We start from the raw sequence: 19,591 nt of genomic DNA on the forward strand, positions 1-19,591 counted from the left end.
CAGTTTTAACCGTGTTACTGCCTGTGTCTGCAATTTTTTAGAACAAAGGAAAGAATGGTTGAGAATGTTGGCAGTGATGTCAGAAGTGGTGCGACAGGGTTTTCTAGTGTGTGTGTGTGTGTGTGTGTGTGGGTGTGCGTGTGTGTGTGTGTGTGTGTGTGTGTGTGAAAGGTGAGATCAGCTTGTCTGTGCCTGACATACTTCCTTAAATTGAAATGGTATAGTGTAGTCTAGTATTGTATTTAACACTTATTAGTAATTTTATAAAGCATACATTTATCCGTAAATGTATGAGAAACACAGTGTGAAATCAATTTTATCTCAGCTGGATAGTTAGGGATCAGTCTGCCTGCACAGTCCAAGGTGTCTATCTGATCCATCTATGTCACTTCTACATACATCCATACATCCATACATCCATCCATACTTACATACATACATACATACATACATACATACATACATACATACATACATACATACATACATACATACATACATACATACATACATACATACATACAATAGGTCTAACATTTACACATTTATACAGTGTCACGTTACTGTTTCAGGATTTCAGGGGCTGTAGAAAATCAGCACATGAATTTTCTGTACAGATAGCCCTCACTCCGTAGGCTAAGTGCTTCACAGTGAATTCCAGTTTTCAATTATTTGATGAAACTCATTCATACATGTAATGATGTCATGAAGTTTGTGTAATGGCCTGTCTGTTTAGAATATTAATACATGAAAAGTACAGTTATGTAACACTATAATGCTGCTATTATTCAAGTACATGGTGCCAATGTGATCAACATGGAGAATAATGATGATTGGCGCTAAGGGGGGGGAAACAACAAAAGGGAATTGCTTTTCAGTAGTGAACTTCTACCTTCCATTGTCTCTGCTCAGACGGCAGCCTTTTTGCTAATCGGAATGCCAGAGTAAATTACAACTTTCAGAAGTTACCTTTGGAAAAGATGCATGTGATTAAGAGTGGAGTGGAGAAGAGAATTTGAGGCCAGGAAAAAGCCATGTGAGAATTGTGGCATGACTAACAAGCAAAAAAATAAGATGACATGGCACTTGTGCAGCAGTCAGAACGTCGACTGGCCTGACCTGAACCATGATCAAAAAAGTCCTGAGTGGATAGTGTAACCTTAGAGTTAGCTCTGCGTCAACAACTTGGTGGAAAACGTCTCTCTGTTGCCCCCTGCTGTTCTCACAAGCAAACAACAATTTCTGTTGTACTTTACAAAAGTACATTGGCTGTGAGCAAGGAGTCCTAGAAGTTATGGCTAGCAAATAATGTGACACTTTATGGAATACATCAATAATGATATGGGATCACCCTGGATACCACCTCTCCCTCTATTTCCCTACCCACTTGTAATCTCACACACCTGATTAATTACAGCAACCGGCTGCAGGTGTGTGACTTTTTAGTGCCTATGATAAGGCTTGTGTGGCACTGACATGGTGTGTTTTACTTTATCACCCTAGTCCCTAGCTAACTTGAGATGAGGTTGTAACCTTTTTCATCTACCATTTTTAAGGCTGGAGGCATAGCGATTGATCAAGCCATCCCTTGGGAGTTAAAGAACAAATTAGTTTACTAGATTGATTAGTTGGGTTTTATTAGTGTAGACAATTGTTTACTAAATTCTGCTGAATTAATTTTATCCTGTGAAATTAGATTTCTTTTGGTGAGTCTGTTTGTGGAACAGTGTGCTGCTAGTAGTTATGAAGGACGAAATAGCTGCAGCTGTGTTCTTTGTAGCACGACTGGCCAAGAGACATGGCTGCCTGGATAACGAGGGCAGAGACCGCTTTGCTGCTGCTCTGACCTCTGCTCTGTTTGAGAGCTACAAGAACCATTGGTACCCACACACTCCCAGCAAAGGCCAGGCATACAGGTCAGTACACACACACACCAGGTTAAGTGCCACCCAGAGACCAAGATCAGGTCTAAATGTCAGTGTATGCATGTGCACATCCAGTGGGGGTATGTCCTGATTGTCTAATGGTTCTATGCATCTGTGTGCAGGTGTTTGCGTATGAATAGTTTCCAGTTGAGGGACCCAGTGTTGGAGAGGGCATGTATAAAAGGTGCCATTCTGTATGAAGATCTGGGGTTGCCAAAGGAACTTACTGTCTGGGTGGACCCAGGAGAAGTCTCCTGCAGGTAAGACACTTGTATGGAATTCTTGTCTAGAGCATTTAAGAACTGATGGAATCATTTAGAGCTGATGAAAATCTGTTTGAAACCTGGTTCATGATGTTTAGCAGAGTAAATGTGTATTGGCATAATTTCCAAAGTGACCTTACTAACTCTGTTCATATTAACAATATTCTGAATAGGCTTGGTCCATATACTACTGGAACAAGTGGTAGAGGGTTTTTGTGTTGGTCTGATGCTTTCACTGTGCAGGTATGGGGAGCGCTGTGCACCCTTCTGTGTGATTCAGCTGGAGGACTTCCATCGTGGTGGTGGGGAATTTTCTCGTCGGATTCAAAATGCTGTGGAGCGTGCTGCCTTGGATGTCCAATCAGGGGTCTTGTCTGATGAGGAGGGTGGGGACATCAGCATGAGTAGCAGTTGCAGCAGCCTATCAACTTCATGTCCTGCTCCAGGCCCAACCCCCAACCTAGAGCCCAAAACGATTCCAACAGTGAGCAATCCCAACAGTGTCTACCAGGTGCACATGCTTCACATATAGTTTATTGAAATTTTTTATTTTGTATGTCAAGCAAGATCCTCAGATTCCATATGTTGCTTTCCTTCAGATCAGTGAATTTGCTCCAGCTGGCCCACTGCTCTGGGCAGGGTACCCCAAAAGGAAGCCTTTCTCTGGGGAGGGCCACCCATCTCATGCCCCTCCAGGGACCCCGTTCTCCCAGCACAGCTCACAGTTCCCTCCCCAGAAAGGCTACAAACCCTACCGGCCATCTTTCTGCTTTACTGGGCCACGGGTTGACAAGTACCATTGGGTCAGCAAGTCCAGGTCCTAGGGAACTGGAACTGCTGGGGAACCAAGGCCCAGGAATGGAACTATAGAGAACTAGAAGGTTCAAGTTTACATTATTTATAAAATTATCAAAATTATGCTGATAAAGCATTTTTAATTGACAAGTATTTTAATAAAAAAAAACATTTTATGTTGTCTTAACTACAATTGCTATTTCTAAGTGTAAAAAATTGTCTGAATAAAAAGGATCAATTGTTTTTAAGAAATTGGTCTTCATACGTTATGTAGCTAGTTTGGGAGGGTGCTTCATTGTCTCACGATTGAAGTTTATGAGTCGATGTGCTGGCAATACGGTTAGTGATTGGTGAACTTTTTAAACAATCAGCTAACTACACTGCCTACACATCAACCCCAGCATGATTGATCCCATCCACACACATCAACTGAAAGTACGCTGGAGAGCATTGTAGTTGAAAAGGCCTGAACAGGAATGGACAAAACGTAACCATCTTCTCTTCATCACTATAGTTTTAGCTGGCAAAGCAGACAATGGCAAGGGACCTACCTGCTGAGTCTGATGGGGTGTCTGGCTTCTGTAAAACGTATCTGAAGTCTGGATTGAATATTTCAGCATCCTGCTGTTATCACTGCCTCAGAAGTTCTGATTGCTGTGTTGATGGTCCACCTCAGTTCTACAACATTGGTTTCCAAGGAGACTATGCACAGAGACTTGTGCCTTGCTTTGGGTCGTGCCTAGACTTGTCATAGTATCAATCAGGCAATGTTACCACAGTGATAATTCCAACAGCACTACTCAAAGGCCTGCTGCCCTCCAGAAGCTGCTCTTCCTACACTCTCTGAATTGAACACAGTATGCTGGAGGAAACTGTCAAGACACAAGTGTAAATTAGGACACGATTATAAATTGGGTTGGGTATTAGTGTAAAAGCTGGTTATATATATATATATATATATATATATATATATATATATATATATATATGCTTAAAAAAATTGCTCCAATAAGTTTTTGCTGAATTAAGTTTAGAAAATATTTGGTAGGCTGTTTTATGATCATGCTCTGGATCGTTTTACGGAAATGCTCCAACCTTTACATTTGTTTCTTTAATTACTTTGTCCTCGAAATGGTTTTAACTGTTGCTACAGTGTTTCAAATGAGTGGAAAGGGGGAGGGCAATAGCAGCGTATACTGTTCCACTAACCAATGGGGTAATAGCTTTAACACTATGCCAACTCTCAATATCGTATCACGGACTTTGTTGTTAGAAGGGTCCTATCGACCAGAGAACTTCCGGTGGTATAAAAATTGCCACGAGTTAGCAGCGGAATCGGAGAGTATCCATCTTGATAAGCAGCCTCCGTAACATTAATTTTTACAGTAAGCTCCTATTTTGTAACTCTATTTCTTTGAACACAAATCTGTTAAGTATTGCTTGCTACACGATTATTTGTTATGGCACTACTTTATCCAGCTATTTATCGTTATTCAGCTGAAATAGCCGGTGTTTAGCCAATTTGCTAGTAAGGCGCTTTTTCAAGGCAGGCCGCAAATACGAATAGACGGCTACAATAGCTATAGCGAATAGCCGGATAGCTAAATGGTATGGGTGGTTGAACAATGCTCAATTTTTTACTTAACATGTAATCAATCGACTGGTTTTATGGATTGTTTTGTACTCTGCTAGTTTACCAACAATTTATTATTTAATATAGATTACAACCCGTTGCATTTAACGTCTCTAGCCGGCTAGCTAACTGCTAACTGGCTAGCTGAATTGACTAGCTAGCTCGAGTTAGCTGGGGTTGCGGACCTGCATAATGAATTGACTGCGCAGAATGCGCGGTCGACTTCAAATTTGAAAACGTAAGACAACGTTTGTTGAGAAATCTTTTGATGCAGTGATGTAAACTCGAGTCGATTTGTTTATATTTTCTTTAGGCGATCAACATGGCTGACGCTGAGCATCAGTTCATGGAGACCTCCGAAAATGGTAACGAAGGCGAGGAGGACCTGAACGGAACGGAGCAACCAGAGCCCGAGACAGAGGAACCGGAGGCAGAGGCAGACGAGAGCTGCACGGCAGAGGGAGATGAAGTAGCATTAGCAGCAGAGGAAGATGAGGAGGAAGAAGAGGAAGCCGCCACTGTGGAGGCCGAGGCAGAGGAGGAGGGCGAGGGAGAAGGCGAGGCAGAAGGAGAAGGCGAGGGAGACGGCGAAGGAGAAGGCGAGGGAGAAGGCGAAGGAGAAGGAGAAGGCGAGGGAGAGGGAGACTCACAAAATGGAGCGGGCGAGGGGGGACAGATAAATGCAAGCAAAGGCGAGGACGACGCTGGGTAAGTCTTAAGACATTCTCTCTATATAATGATTTAACAGATTTGTCTAGATAATAACGGATAGTTTTTACAGGACATAACCACCAAACATTACAAATGCCAACTAGTGCAATTTGAAATGCATATTAATAATTAGTTTAATGTTGTCTATAGCTAATCTGTCTGTTTCTATCTGCAGGAAAATGTTTGTTGGTGGGCTGAGCTGGGACACTAGTAAAAAAGACCTGAAAGACTACTTCTCTAAGTTTGGGGAGGTGGCAGACTGCACGATCAAGATGGACTCGAACACGGGCCGGTCACGAGGATTTGGCTTCATCCTCTTCAAAGAAGCTGCAAGTGTAGATAAGGTGTGTGTGTGTGTGCATCCCGCTTAATAACTCGGCATGTATGTATGGTTCTTAGGGTTTCAGTGTGCTTAGATATTGTCCATAATACTTTGATTGTGATGCTAACTTAGTTTTGTCATTGTCCCTGTCAGGTGCTTGAACAGAAAGAACATAGACTAGATGGTCGACAGATAGACCCAAAGAAGGCCATGGCCATGAAGAAGGAGCCTGCTAAGAAGATCTTCGTAGGAGGTCTGAACCCAGAGGCCTCAGAGGATACCATCAGAGAATACTTCGGCGCCTTCGGAGAGGTTTGGCATCTTCCCTTTTCTATGTCTTAGGGCCCCTGACTTGAAATCTACTGAAGACACATTCAGATTATAGATTTTAGCATCATTCTGTGTAGAATTAGAGGATGTCCCAAATATGTCAGACGGCACTCGAATGCCACCCATGTCTAATGCCCGTTACCATCCCTGCTTTGCAAGTTAACTGAAAGCTTAGTTAATAGTAGACTTATTTGATGTGTAGGACATCTTAACCACAAGGGGGCTCGTCAGTGTTCTAATGCATGTATCCATCTCTGCAACTAGATCGAAACCATAGAACTTCCTGTTGACCCCAAGTTCAAAAAGAGGAGGGGTTTCATCTTCATCACCTACAAAGACGAGACCTCTGTCAAGAAATGCCTGGAGAAGAAGTTCCACACCGTCGAGGGCAGCAAGGTAACACGATATTTGAAACAAGGGCGTCTGCCATGTCCAGAGCCCCAATCAAAGTCTAAGTCTGTGAAGTGACAGGATTTAAAGATAAATATGGAAGTTGGAGTACTGAGGGAGTTAGTGGATGACTAAAGGAGTCGCTGAAAGAAAGGCATGCCACCCTGTGCTTTCCTCATTCTATCATGCCTGAAATATACGCTAATGACAATCACGGACACAACATTTAAGACGATGTATTGAGTTCATATGATGATTTCATGTTTTATACCCTCACCACTCGCATTTCCTTCCCAGTGTGAGCTGAAGATCGCCCAGCCTAAGGAGGTGTACCAGCAGCAGCAGTATGGAGGCCGGGGCGGCGGCAGGGGTGGGCGCGGTCGTGGGGGTGAGTTGCGCTGCTAGAGGACCCCATTACTCAGGCTGTTTTAAGTGTGTGCTCTCAATCTAATATTAATGCAATCGAGGGCTTTTTTTTTAAATAAAAAAACTTTAGAACCTTTTCTGGTGGCACGGTCCACAACATGTATCTGTACTGTAAGACTTGCGGGTATTTAAAAAAAGACTGGTGCGTCTTCATTACTAACCTGCATGTTGCCCTCCTCCAGGTCAGACTCAGAATTGGAACCAAGGCTACAGTAACTACTGGAACCAGGGCTACGGTAACCAAGGTTACGGCTACGGTAGCCAGCAGGGCTATGGAAACTACGGCGGCTACGGCAACGACTACTACTCTTCCGGTTACTATGGCTACGGGGGTGGATACGACTACAGTGAGTATAAACAGACATGGCTGGCTGGCGGGCTGGCTGACTGTTTGACTTGTCTCTGCACAGAAGCACTCAGTCCTCTCTCTCTTCCCGCAGACCAGGGAAATACAAGCTATGGGAAAACTCCAAGACGTGGAGGCCACCAGAGTAGCTACAAGCCATACTGATCACATGTAGTGCAGGTATGCGTTTCTAGTGCCTTGTAACACTGTGGTGCCTTTTTGTAGCTGTTTAGAAACCTGTGGCAGTGATGCTAACTCGATCCATGCCAAGATGTAGCCTCCATTCTGGCTGAGGGAGGGGAAGCCCATTGTGGTGGATTTGAACCAAATTACCCGACTCAATTCGGACCAATTTGTTTTATTACCGTTAGTTCCATAGTGCTGTGTTGGAGTTTTTTATACACAATTTCCAAATCCTATTGATTTATGATTAGCACGAACTAGGCATCATAGATGCACCCTAACCACTACACTACAGATCACTAAGGGTTGCTGTTGCGGTGGACCATGTTCAAACCAGTGGGTTTTTCTACAGTGGGAGATGGGAGACTATCTGCTTTGAGGCTGCACAGCGACTTCAACAAATATCTGCCCTTTACTCCTATAATGCTATGCTCTATCTACATATCAATCTAACCAGCAGTATTGGCTTCCTAATCCAACCAGCGCCCTTTTCCTCTTCTTGCATGCTTGATCTCCTCCTAGCTGTGTGCTTCGTGTTGGGTGTTGGTGGTGGGATTGTGTGGATATGATTGTGTGCTACAACATGTCTTTTTTTTGTGTTCTTTTTCTCTCCAACCTCTCCAGGGCTCAAGTAACTGAGGTGAGAGACTGTGATGAACGGCAACTAAGACAAGTATGATGATGCAGGACTTGACACTCGACTTTGTGACAACAGACCATTTGTACAGACCATCCGAGGAACTGGGGAAGCAATGTCACTTTTCCACGTTTTTATTTGAGTCCTTTTTCCCTTTTTGTTTTTTTGTTTTTGTTTTTTTTTCCGGTCCACATTTCCAGGAATGGAAGTGTAATTTTTACTGTACTTTTTGGTACCTTTTTTGAATCTAATGTATTGTAATGGTTGTATTTTACATGTCTACTGGATTTACATGAGAATCTGAAGCCGACTGAGCTTTTGAAATAAAACAATTTTGAGTAATTTGGTCCCAGTCTTTCTAGATGATCCTGATGACAGATCTGCAGCGAGACTTTGCAACTACAGTTTGGAGGATGGGGGGGGGGGGGGGGGCAGGGCTATGGAGATGGGGGTATGATGTAAAGGGATTGTGTGATTTCATTTAAGATTGTTTAAGGACTGTCTGCGTCTTGGCTTGTAGACAAGAACAACCATTTATCTCCTACTTTTGCTTATTTTAATTTCTGTTAAAGTGCCATTGATAGAAATTACATTTTAAGTTTAATGTCTGCTATATTACAGATGGGAGTTCCAGTTCTCCCCTGGAAACTCCGTATTCAGTGTCTTTGGCGACTTGCTAGAAATAAACATTTTGGTTAATAGCTAACGTGTCAATCTCTAATGCTTACTGTAATAGATATTTGTTAATCTCAATGGCTTTCTATGGATTGTATGATTTGAAGCGCTGATACTTTCTCATTGTCCATTGTTAGATTAAGTCCCTTGTGAACTTTCGGCGGCAGGACATGGTAAAGATATATCTTTTTTACATTTGATATTTCAGGGCTGAACAGCAGAAGATCTCTAAGAAGGGGGGGTGTAGTAAAAGGTTATCACTGGTCTACAGCTTTTTAGTGCAGGATGTTAATAGTCTAGAGATGCAGCATTGGTTTCTATATTACATCATTAGTCTTTACCAAGTCTTTTTACTTCATGTGTGCTAAAGTAACAGAGATATGCATTCTTAACCACAATAGGAAACGTGTAGCAGTTTCTACCAAGAAAATCATCCAATATACTCATGAATAACTTTTCAAAGTATGAGGTGGGAGGTTGCAATCATCTAAGCTCTCCAGCTGATCGAATCCTGGCCCTCCAAGAATGTTAGAATGGTTGGTTGAAGTTATCTCCTGAGGACCCAGGACAATTGCTCAATCGTAAGATGGGATGGGTAAAGGGCTCCCAAGGTTATCCTCCAATGCACACACTTAACAGATTCTATCTCTTATTAGTTGACTGTGCATGTGTTTCAGCACCCCCTGCCTCTCAGGGCCTGGGTGATGCAGTGACACGTGTCTTTCTTATGATTGATGGGAAACAAACTGATACAATCTCTTGAGTATAGCTCCCTTTAATGAAAACATGACTTGAACATTCCATTAACACGGTATTGACATTTGTGACAATATTACGGAAGAGGAGACCTAGGAAAAACATGTATACAGGATATATTATTGCAACCATCAATATTCATCAGCATTTAAGCTTTGTGAGAGATTACTCTGTGTGTATCAGGATGGGTTGATGTGTGACAGATAGGCAGTGATAAAGTACCCAAATGCAAGAAAATGACATTCTTTCCCTTTGCTAGATGTCCTGTCACAAAACTAAATTGGTCATCAAAATACCCTCCTCCTAGTAATGCTTTCCAGCAAATTTCAAAGCACTGTGTTCCTTTTAGGTATGTCTATATTAAGGAATGATACTTACTAACTGTAGGCCATTTTTAGATAATGTGGCCTTGTGTGCCAGGGCAGTGTTGTAGATGGAGCCATGATCATATAAGATCATGCTTAACTGAAAATGAAAAACACATGCTTTGTTGAGGAGACAATCATTTCCTGAGATGGAATGTTTTGGCACAGTAGATGTAGGGACATAACGTGTTATTTCAATCAAAGAGAGTACAGGTGTGTCCTGATAACTGCCAAAATTGATAAAAGTGCAATTTGATTAGATTTCCCTTCTCAGTCACTACATTCTCTGTAGGTTAATTGAAACGGATGCTGTATCTGTCTCAGGTTTAAAGCCTTGTAGAGCTTGCGGTCATGTTCCGGCTTCAGTCTCCAGCTGTTGCATTTACCACAGATTAACTGTATACCAGATTGAAAAGAACCACAATGGCAACAGACAGGCTATACCAATATTTGACCAACAAAATAATACCAGTTACTTTTATAAAATTATACCACATTTTTTACAACTGCTTTTTTAAAGCACATAACGTTTCATTGCTGACTTGTTTCTGTACTGCGCATGGAAAAAACACCAACTAGTTTAACATGTAATCTTACAGGGTTGCAGGCAGCTGCTTGTTTTGACTGGTTGGTGATACTAATCACTAGCATAAAAAACAACTGTTTAATCTTCCATAAAATTAGTATGGTAAGTATGGTATAGGGTTGGTATTAAGATACTGAGTAGGTATACAGTAGTTAAATCATGCAACACTATCCAGCCATGCTTTTTTTAAAGCATAAATGCAGATTGAAAAGACACATTTTTGAAAAATAAAACAAAGGAGAGATACGTGATCAAAGCAGTTCATTGAGGTTTGTTCTAAAAGTCCACTTTTACCTCATACTAGCTGTTAAAATATCTTAAACCAAGAAAGTAACATGAGTGTGACGAAATAGTGGCCTTGAAAACAAACTTGGTTCTTTTTCTGTAGGTCTGCTCTCCAAACAAGTTTAAACTCACCACAAATAAAACCAGTTTTACCAAATAAATGACCCACAACCAGCAGGGGAAGAGGCTAACGATAAGAGTGCAACAATAAGTTTAGAGACAATCTGTTTGACATTCTCTAAAAAATGTAATGACATCAATAAATACAAATCCATCCTCCTAAGGGATTAAATAATAAAGATAGCCACCAAAATACGAACACAAATTAAGATTGCAGGATAGATAGAAACCCTAATCCCTTTATATAACTAAACTGGCCGTCAAAAAAATACAATTCCCCCATATCCAGGCGCGTCCTTTTCTTGTCCACTAGGAGGCGCTTGATGCGCTGCTTCAAGGAAAACTCCAGCTCAGCTGCCTGCAGTAATTGGTTATTGGTAACTGGTTATTGTTGAGTACGAGTATTATACTGTGGATGTATATCATCTATCAATTGATTGTCCATGGTTGTATAAATAACCAAATACCCATCTGAAGTCCCCTGTCTGCATTCAAATATTGATATATGGTTAAGTGAGGGGATAAAGTGTTTAGAGCACCACACAGGCGCAATCTCCCCAATTGTCCGTACTCAGGGTGTCCGACCAGGGAAAGGAGGCCGCTAATAAGTGGTCTATACTATACAGCAAATGTTATTCTAGTCTATTTGTACTTTTATTTATTTACTGTACTGGAACCAAACAGCCAGACTGTAATGATTATCTCATTGTAGACCAAAGGTGCCTTTTTCTCCAAGGATATCAAAGTTCATCTTGTCTTCTCTTTTATTTCCCCTTGGCATTGAGCAGAGAGGGCATGTGCGTGCGTGCGCGTCAAGTCAGGCATGCAGAGACATTCGTGTAGCTGTCCCTGGTCTCTGTCCCGCCTCAGACCCAGGGGCTGGGTGAGAGAGAGAGACAGCCCACAGCAGCACCTCACTGTGTTGTGACCATATACATGTTTACAGTATGTACATGGATAGAAGCCTGCCCAACGACCAAACAGGTGTGTGCATGTGTGTCCTTTGTGTGTTTCAAAACGTACACAAGAAAGCCGTGTACGTTTTGAAAACATAAAAGGTTCATTTTTAGGTAGATTTTTTTTATCACGCCTTTCAGTGTGGCATGCTTGTGCCAAGGAGGTATGTGTATCTTTAACAGTGTTTGAAGATAGGATGTTAAATCCACATGCAGTTCTTGGTGGATATTTGTGTGTCTCTTTGTGAAAGTATGTGTCTTTGTGTTGGGATGTGAGGTAGCTGCCTATTTAAGTCAATGCCTTATGACTTCCAGCTCTCTGGGTACAATTGAGGCTTCTGAAGCCTGGTAATGTGACCCGGCCGTGGGTGTAAATGTCCCGGTCGAGCCCCTGGTTCATCCTCTTGACGAGGTTCTTCTCGTAGAGCAGGGGGTGGTAGGCCCCCAGCGTGCAGGCAGCGTCGTAGAAACGCTGGTAGTAATGACATAGCTCAGTCTTCCTCCGGGACGGCAGGAACTCGTACACATGCACGACATCACACAATGACATCATCAGAACTGTGCCTGAGGGGAGGAAGGCAGGACAGAGGAGAAAGTAAAAAAAACTAATGTACTCATGCACTAATAAGAGTCATGGTTAAGGAAACAAATTCATTACTAACACTAAACTAATACTTGGTTGTCAGTTAAACTGAATACTCCCATGGATCAGGGCCTATGTAGAGTAAGACACAATTTGAAAATCAAATGAATCAGGATGAACTAAGATCAATAATATCAAAAGTAATCTAGAAGGCATTATTCCTTTACCTAGAAGGCCAGAAGAGGGTGGATTTTTCTGTATGGGTTCTGCCATGTTATCCTGGATTCGTTGCCAGAGCTGCCACTCAAAGCGGGGATGCAGGATGTAGAAAGGCTGGAGTGGGTGGAGCCTCCTGTAGTGTTGGTACTGATCAAAGATGGGGTAGTCTGTCTTGTTGTACCACTGAGGCAGAGAGAGATCCAGAGTCTTCCGCTTGTCACATTCAATTCCAGGTCATTTTGTATGCGTGTATATGTTTCGACTGCGTGTTAGCGTGAGATGGATGATGCTGTGTCCAATGTTGCTGTCTCTTACCTTGCTGAGATTAGCAGAGAAAGGAGCGGGATCCCAGGCCACCAGAACACCAGTGCTGTACAGAGAACTGGACAGGAAACGGTGGTCTTCTGAAGCCATCACCTAGGATCCACCACAGGTTACCACAGATGATCCTGCTCATGTGACATACTTTCATGGTAAACACTTTTATTTGATCAAATGTCCATGGGGAAAAAGGAGAACTTAATGAAAATGATGGACAACCTTATCAAATATTAATTATTAACCTCAATGTAGATGGTACAAATGGCTTTTGCTGGAGGCAAAGTTCAGTCTGGAGAGCACTGCTGAATGGGCACTTTGTGCCTCTCATTTAGCACAACACAGCAAGTAAAAAAAAAATCAAATACAAGTGGTGTTTGTATAGAAACATGGAGGCTTTGAGAAAGCGTGAGAATGTTTTTGACAGTCTGCGACAATTCGATTGTTAAGTGTCATGTTACCTGTGAGTTGATGAGGCGGATAGTGGTCACGGAGCCAACGTCTTTCTCATAGCCCACAGTGGGTGCCGCGTTGAACCTGAGGACGGCGTCATGAGAGTCTGCAGATCGGAAACAAGGAGAGAAATTCCATCTCAGACATAACGTTAATAGTATTTTTTTCTTTTTTACTTATCTTTCTTTTTGGTCAGCTGCTTTGAGATGTGCTTATTATTCAAAAGGTGTATATCTGGGTTAGTGTTTCTTTGGTTCCCACCTATCTCCTTCCCCAGTCCTGAGTAGCGTAGCGATCCAGCAGATGACACCACGGCGCAGGTCTTAAAGGGGCCCAGGTCAGAGGTGAGAGGTTTAGGGGGCAGCTGGGATGCCCAGGTCAGCGAAGAGAAGGGCTGAAGATCAGGGGTCAGAGTGGCGACTTCCACCTTCTCCTTCAACTCGCAGAGCAGCTCAGGACCGCTCACCTTGGGGCGGCTGACCACACCCCCGGGTCCAGAGACCTCCACCCCATACTTGTTCATCGCCTACACAAAAAGGCAGGGAAGGGTGACATGGGGATGAGAAGAACAATGTTCCTAAGTTTCAAGGAGGGGAAACTGTAACAATGGTGAAGATGACAAGAATACAGTTTTAATGCTGTATTCACCATGCGGTGTCTCACCTGATAGTTCTGCACCACCTTTCTCAGCCTGTGTCCTAACATGCTGCTTGACATCTCATCGTCCCACACCTCCCCCAGAGCTCCGTTGGGCCCGAAGAACGCAGCATCTCCTGCGCCGCTCAGCTCCCCCCTACGACGCCCACCAAACAGGGTTTCCATGGCACGCCTGAAGGGGCGGGGCAAAAGCCAAGCGAGAAATCCTGTGGGCTCCCGCTCTTTCTGTTTCCGCTTGGAATGTATTTCCTTAACCTCCTGGGTGTGGTTTGGTGATGAAAGCACAGGGATTGGACGGTGGGGGTTGCCAGGGACGACGCCTGGAAGCTTCTGAGGGTCAATGTACATTGGCTTGGCCCCGCCTCGCAGCACCTGTCAGACAGACAACAGTACTTATTGTCTATTGTTGGGTATTATGAATTTCAGACACACAAATGGCTTCTGAAACAGTTGTCACTGCTGACAGTGACAACTGTTAAGACATGTAGGGGGCGAACCTTGATGACAGAGTGTGCACGAGGTTGGGCACGGGTGCGTGCCCGCACGCCGAAGATTGCGTCTGTGACGGGAACGCTGTTCTCAGCACAGAGGGCGTAGAGCAATGCCATGGAGACGCAGAAGAAGCCCATGCATAGCGCCCCTCTGCGTGCCCGCCGGCGCATACGCCACAGCAGGCTGACCCGGTCCATCGCTGCCCCTGGGATCTGGAACAGAAGGAAGGGGGGAGGGAATGGAATGGGAGGATGGAGAGAAAGGTTTAGTAAGAGCGAGAGGGATCAGGACAAAGATTTACATTTACATTTATTCATTTAGCAGACGCTTTTATCCAAAGCGACTTCCAAGAGAGAGCTTTACAAAGTGCATAGGTCACTGATCATAACAACCAGATAGCCACAAAACATCGCGAGTTGCCAAAACATGAAGCACACATTGTGAACAACCAAAGTAAGTGCCAAAGGGAAGAACCATAAGAGCATGTAGTTAAACAAGTTACAATTAAACATGAACTGCTATAAGTGCAAGTGTACCTGTGGAAAGAAAAACAAGCAACAATAATAAAAACGATAAATCACAGCGAGTACAAATTTTTTTAATCAGTTACCACTAACCACAAGAGCAACAAGTCTCTGAGCAAGAGTCATTGTGATCCTTGAGGAAACTAACATCGGGTCAAGCGAACCATTCCTAAGTACTGTTGTACTCCCGGAACAAACATGAGTATTTAAGAGAAGGATGTACGTTGGATTGAGAGATATGGAATGGAGGAAATGGCATACAGCCATAAGAGGATTAGATCTGATAGTTCAGATTCTACTAATTTACGTGGCATGCTATCAAGTACCAATCACAGCTGGAACAATAGAACTACAGTGAAAACTGAGTCTAAATTTAAGATCCAAAATAATAATACATTCAAAACCTTTTGAAATCAACAATCAACAAGGACCCCAACAAAGACACATACGGCATGCTATCAGCAAAAGAAGAAAGGACTCAAGAAAGAGAGCGAGAGATGGGGATGAGAAACACACTTGCACTGCCCTGGGCCAACTGGGCTCAGAAAGGGAGGGTGGTGCGATAGAAGGAGAGGAAGGAGGACACTGATTTACTGTAACAATGGGATAGATACACTGAAAGGCGAGCCTGAAATTGAGAGGTTGATTTGGACTGACCTATGGAGGACAACAGTATTAGTACTAGTACTACTACAGTAACTAAGACAGAAGTCAGGACAGGACAGAGAGATGGGAGGTGTGATCTGGTCTTTAAATAGGAACACTTTCCCAGAGGAAGGAGACAAAACTTCACAAATCCCAAAAATCGATATAATCTGGCAAACACCAAAGAGAACAGGGAGGTTAGCTTCAAGATTAGGCAGATATATTGCCAATCCATGGATTTATAACATTTAGACCACAGCCTCAAATTAATGTTTTTAGTAGAGAAGATAAAAATAGTCTCTGCATTAAATAACTGGAACTACATTCAATCCAGGGGGAGTGTTAGCATTATTTTAATTTACTTCATCAGAGTGTTTTTTCCCAGTGTCTAAAGACAATGATCAGACAATTCTAAAGAGAACTGATGTTTTGAGTTTCATTAGCTGTTTTGAGCCTCTTCGAGTACAAAGTTATTCTTTCATTAAAGTGTTAGAGTGATAACTGTGGAAAACGGATGTTGGTTACTGGGGCATAGCTTGGGGGCAGTTAATGAAAGACAAGCACACACACACCCACACCCACACAACCTCAATAGCATATGAGGCTGGCACATGAAATACCCAGCTTGGATACTGACGGTGTCTGTTTGGGTTTGTGGTGCTTGACAATTTTACAAATAACCCAAAGGGAAATGCAAAATGGGAGTAGGTCCAAATGTATTGATTTGATGTGCTTTTACGTGCATGACTGCATTTGAGAACAAGTGTTTGCCCACATTTGGATTAAAACTTGTCGCATAAACACAGTGGTTGGTATGTAGCTGCATAGAGCTGCAGGGAACCTTTCAAATCAATATGTTCATGCTACATTATTTATTTGCTGTGGCAAGTCAATGCCCTTGCCCAGAACCACAGGCATAGCTTACAACTACTCGCCTCAGCTTTTCTCACACCCAGGATGCACTGTAAAGGGGATTATTTGTCCATTAGTGAAACTGAGCCAGCAAGAGTACTAGAACTGGAATTGGAAGAAAAACGCTGGATGCTCTGTTCTGAGTGATCTGAGCAGCTGTATACTAATATCTTTCTTTCTCTCTTTCCCTAGAAGTTTCACACATAACTATTCTGTATCCCCCCCTAAAGTGGCAATTCCAGATAATAAGAAAGAAGAATGTGGAATGAGATTGAGGTGGAAATAAGACTTTGGCCAGTAGAGTGATTGGGAAACAAGGACACCGATTTAGTTTTTTCCGAATCTTTTAGGGTTAAATGGCATGATGACACAACCTTAGCCAGAAGGATCTGCCTTGTGAATTTACACACTATAGCACAAAACTGCACAAAGGCACATCGGTGACTTATAAACTAGAGGAACTGCAGTTCGGAAGTGAAATGTGGTGGGATGATAACAAGTTAGTGAGACAGATGGGAAGAGAGTACAGACTATCTTCTTAAACTGTCACACCAGTCAATCCCCTTCACTCTCCGAACACACACCCACACACACACCCACCTTGATGACAGCAGCTTATGATTGTGTGTGTGTACATTTTAATCTCCTGTTTAAATCTCCTCAAACCATACAAACAGGAAGCTGTGTAAGGGGAGATAGGATGGGGGGGGGGGGGGGCTACCTCCCGGAAATGTTTTATTTTATTGTATTTTTTTTATTTTTTATAAATCTTTTATTTTATTGTATATTTAACTCTATTCTAATCCCACTTAGTACTGCTAGTTTATGTACCCTTAGTATAGAGAGTCCACATATTTACATTTTAGGTATATGTTTATTGTATGCACCTTCCTGCCAAAGCAAATTCCTTGTCTGTGCAAACTTTCATGGCGAATAAATCCCATTCTGATTCTGATGAGTGGGATGTTTGTAGGATGTAGTGAACAGTATCTTTGTTGGCTCAAAAGTCCAATTTGATTAATTATAAGAAAAATAATCACACATCACACGTGCATGGATGGTGGATAACATTACATGCTAACAAGTGAAGCTAGCAAGCTGTCTAGCAAGTGAAGCAAGCAAGCTTAGCTAGCAGTTAGCAAGTTAGCTTGTCAGTTGGGTAGAGCTATCTATGTGGGGATCAAGAGGGAGATCGTGAGTTTAGACAAGTGTAGACTACATTATGTACACACTTTATGTTCATGATGATAACCTTATCAAGAGATGTCAGACCATCTCATATTCAACTTAGTTAGTGGTTTCGTTTTTCACAGCTTTGCATACATAGCTATAGTAGTAGCATTCTACTTCTTGTTCCTCATTACTGTAGGGTTACTGTACAGTACCTCTCACTACAGTAGTCTAACTCATTTGAATGTTCTGCCATTTTTTAAATGCATAATTTAAATCATTGAATGCCCCATATGTTACTTAGCCTAATGCATATTCCTATACATTTTCTGGCACCAGTATTTAGTTTATATTTTGATACATTTGTTTGTGGGATATTTTGTAGGCTATATTGTAACAAGATACATTTTGATGTAGGCTATCTTTGCCCATGTCTATGGACCCTCTAGTGTGATAGTCTTACCTTGTACCCCATCTCCCGCGGCAGCTCTGTGTTTCAGGTGTTGTTGCTTAGATACTTGTCTCCATCTGCACTCCCATGATCTTTCCTTGGGTCAGTGAGCGGCCTATGGATGGACGCGCAGTGTTTACGTTAACGACCGTCGCAAAGCCGAGACATGCGGACAGACTGATTGAATAACACACAATAAATGAATAAATATATGGCACTCACAGACACACTTACACAAAGCACCCTGTGTGCAACTAACCTGACGAAATGCTGCGCTCCTCGGGGAGCCTTTAGGCTGACACCACTCTATGCATAGAGGCAACAACGTCCATGTTACACAACCACTATTATCCCTCCATTTCCCTATATCATTCCCTTTCACAATCCCCTTGAATGTCGGTTTTTGTTGGGCGGACGAGCGAGCTGTGATCTCATAGAACCAACCACTGTGGTTTCGATTCTGCGGCAAACGCCAGACCCCTACTTGCATCTGCGCCGCCGAAGGGTCTGCTGCAGCTGCGCAGTGTAAAACCGTAAAATATAATAATTTCCGCAGATAAAAAGAAATTAAACAACGCAACACTTCATGGGTTGAAGAAACTATGTAGACTGTACCCTCAAACAGGACCTTGCCTTCAGGCGCATTAAAACTTATGTTGTGCCATATTCTTGCAGTCAGTTATCACAAAAATATCTACTGTTTAGCGTACTATAAACGCTTACACGTTGCGGGTCGGTTATGCACTGTTTTATCGCTATCTATGGTGGGTTATTAAGGCAGGGTCTTAAAGGGACGGTTCACCCCAGACAGTTCACTAGTCTATTTGTGCTCAGAGCGCCAACAAATTATACATGGTCTTTTGGATTATTTTAAGTAACCGGGTCATGGTTTTGCACTTTGAGCACTACAAGGCTATGGAAAATCATCCAGATGAAATAAATATGTTCACAAAACGAATGTTCCCTGACCGGGAATCGAACCCGGGCCGCGGCGGTGAGAGCGCCGAATCCTAACCACTAGACCACCAGGGACACATGAGTCTTTACGGTAGACCTAAGAATATAAATGATCGCCTGACATGGCCGAGTCAAGACACCAATTTGATGTTAAAAAAAATTCTAAGAGTAGACCTACATACATTTTATATTAAATTTGCCTTAAACCGAAATCACAGATATATGAAATACAAAAACAACTTCAATGTAAGTATTGTTTAACAGACCTCGTGGCGCAACGGTAGCGCGTCTGACTCCAGATCAGAAGGTTGCGTGTTCAAATCACGTCGGGGTCAAGATTTTTCGTTATATTTGAAACTGGAATTTTACCTACCTCAAGCAGGTCATAGAAAATAATTTTGGTGAACGTTTCTTTGGCGTCGGTTGAACACTACAATAAGTATGAAACATGATAGCTGTCATCAATAAAAATATGGCAAATAAGTCAATAAATACAATTGAAGAAA

General features: G+C 42.5%; 3 protein-coding genes and 2 non-coding genes across 6 annotated transcripts; 3 read left to right on the forward strand and 2 right to left on the reverse strand.

Annotated features, from left to right (window-relative positions):
- The first annotated feature begins 1,503 nt into the window (after positions 1-1,503).
- Positions 1,504-3,209, forward strand: btg4 (B-cell translocation gene 4). Its single transcript, XM_067257175.1, has 4 exons — positions 1,504-1,916; positions 2,048-2,185; positions 2,432-2,699; positions 2,788-3,209. The coding sequence occupies exons 1-4, from the start codon at positions 1,744-1,746 to the stop codon at positions 3,010-3,012; spliced, it is 804 nt and encodes a 267-aa protein (XP_067113276.1). The 5' UTR covers positions 1,504-1,743; the 3' UTR covers positions 3,013-3,209.
- A 1,082-nt stretch (positions 3,210-4,291) lies between these two features.
- LOC136963146 (heterogeneous nuclear ribonucleoprotein A/B-like) lies at positions 4,292-8,662 on the forward strand. 2 transcript variants are annotated; one of them, XM_067257173.1, is made up of 9 exons: positions 4,292-4,368; positions 4,930-5,324; positions 5,503-5,671; positions 5,803-5,961; positions 6,244-6,375; positions 6,667-6,757; positions 6,978-7,142; positions 7,236-7,321; positions 7,949-8,662. In XM_067257173.1, exons 2-8 carry the CDS (start codon positions 4,939-4,941, stop codon positions 7,304-7,306), a joined length of 1,173 nt encoding a protein of 390 aa, XP_067113274.1. In that variant the 5' UTR covers positions 4,292-4,368; positions 4,930-4,938; the 3' UTR covers positions 7,307-7,321; positions 7,949-8,662. The 2 variants fall into 2 exon arrangements, with proteins under 2 accessions (XP_067113274.1, XP_067113275.1); XM_067257174.1 differs by lacking the exon at positions 7,236-7,321.
- Positions 8,663-9,393: 731 nt separating this feature from the next.
- Positions 9,394-18,579, reverse strand: st6gal1 (ST6 beta-galactosamide alpha-2,6-sialyltranferase 1). Its single transcript, XM_067257672.1, has 9 exons — positions 18,388-18,579; positions 18,141-18,243; positions 14,432-14,638; positions 13,941-14,306; positions 13,539-13,803; positions 13,286-13,383; positions 12,822-12,923; positions 12,515-12,689; positions 9,394-12,268 (listed from the first exon to the last, which is right to left on the reverse strand). The coding sequence occupies exons 2-9, from the start codon at positions 18,150-18,152 to the stop codon at positions 11,994-11,996; spliced, it is 1,500 nt and encodes a 499-aa protein (XP_067113773.1). The 5' UTR covers positions 18,153-18,243; positions 18,388-18,579; the 3' UTR covers positions 9,394-11,993.
- Positions 18,580-19,088: 509 nt separating this feature from the next.
- On the reverse strand, positions 19,089-19,160 carry trnae-cuc (transfer RNA glutamic acid (anticodon CUC)). Its single transcript has one exon. It is a non-coding gene; the product is annotated as a tRNA-Glu (tRNA).
- A 188-nt stretch (positions 19,161-19,348) lies between these two features.
- trnaw-cca (transfer RNA tryptophan (anticodon CCA)) lies at positions 19,349-19,420 on the forward strand. The gene has a single exon. It is a non-coding gene; the product is annotated as a tRNA-Trp (tRNA).
- The last annotated feature ends 171 nt before the right edge of the window (positions 19,421-19,591 follow it).

This window comes from Osmerus mordax, chromosome 19 (genome assembly GCF_038355195.1).
Source record: "Osmerus mordax isolate fOsmMor3 chromosome 19, fOsmMor3.pri, whole genome shotgun sequence".
Lineage (NCBI taxonomy): Eukaryota > Metazoa > Chordata > Actinopteri > Osmeriformes > Osmeridae > Osmerus > Osmerus mordax.

Bases quoted from the DNA above. Each gene is read 5' to 3' on its own strand.
- btg4 (XM_067257175.1), top strand. From the start codon at position 1,744: ATGAAGGACGAAATAGCTGCAGCTGTGTTCTTTGTAGCACGACTGGCC. The intron at 1,917-2,047 runs GTCAGTACACAC...ATCTGTGTGCAG, and splicing joins AGCAAAGGCCAGGCATACAG to GTGTTTGCGTATGAATAGTT. The intron at 2,700-2,787 runs GTGCACATGCTT...GCTTTCCTTCAG, and splicing joins ATCCCAACAGTGTCTACCAG to ATCAGTGAATTTGCTCCAGC.
- LOC136963146 (XM_067257173.1), top strand. From the start codon at position 4,939: ATGGCTGACGCTGAGCATCAGTTCATGGAGACCTCCGAAAATGGTAAC. The intron at 5,672-5,802 runs GTGTGTGTGTGT...TGTCCCTGTCAG, and splicing joins AAGCTGCAAGTGTAGATAAG to GTGCTTGAACAGAAAGAACA. The intron at 6,376-6,666 runs GTAACACGATAT...TTTCCTTCCCAG, and splicing joins ACACCGTCGAGGGCAGCAAG to TGTGAGCTGAAGATCGCCCA.
- st6gal1 (XM_067257672.1), bottom strand. The intron at 14,307-14,431 runs GTTCGCCCCCTA...TCTGTCTGACAG, and splicing joins GTGCACACTCTGTCATCAAG to GTGCTGCGAGGCGGGGCCAA. The intron at 12,269-12,514 runs GTAAAGGAATAA...TCCTCCCCTCAG, and splicing joins ACCCTCTTCTGGCCTTCTAG to GCACAGTTCTGATGATGTCA.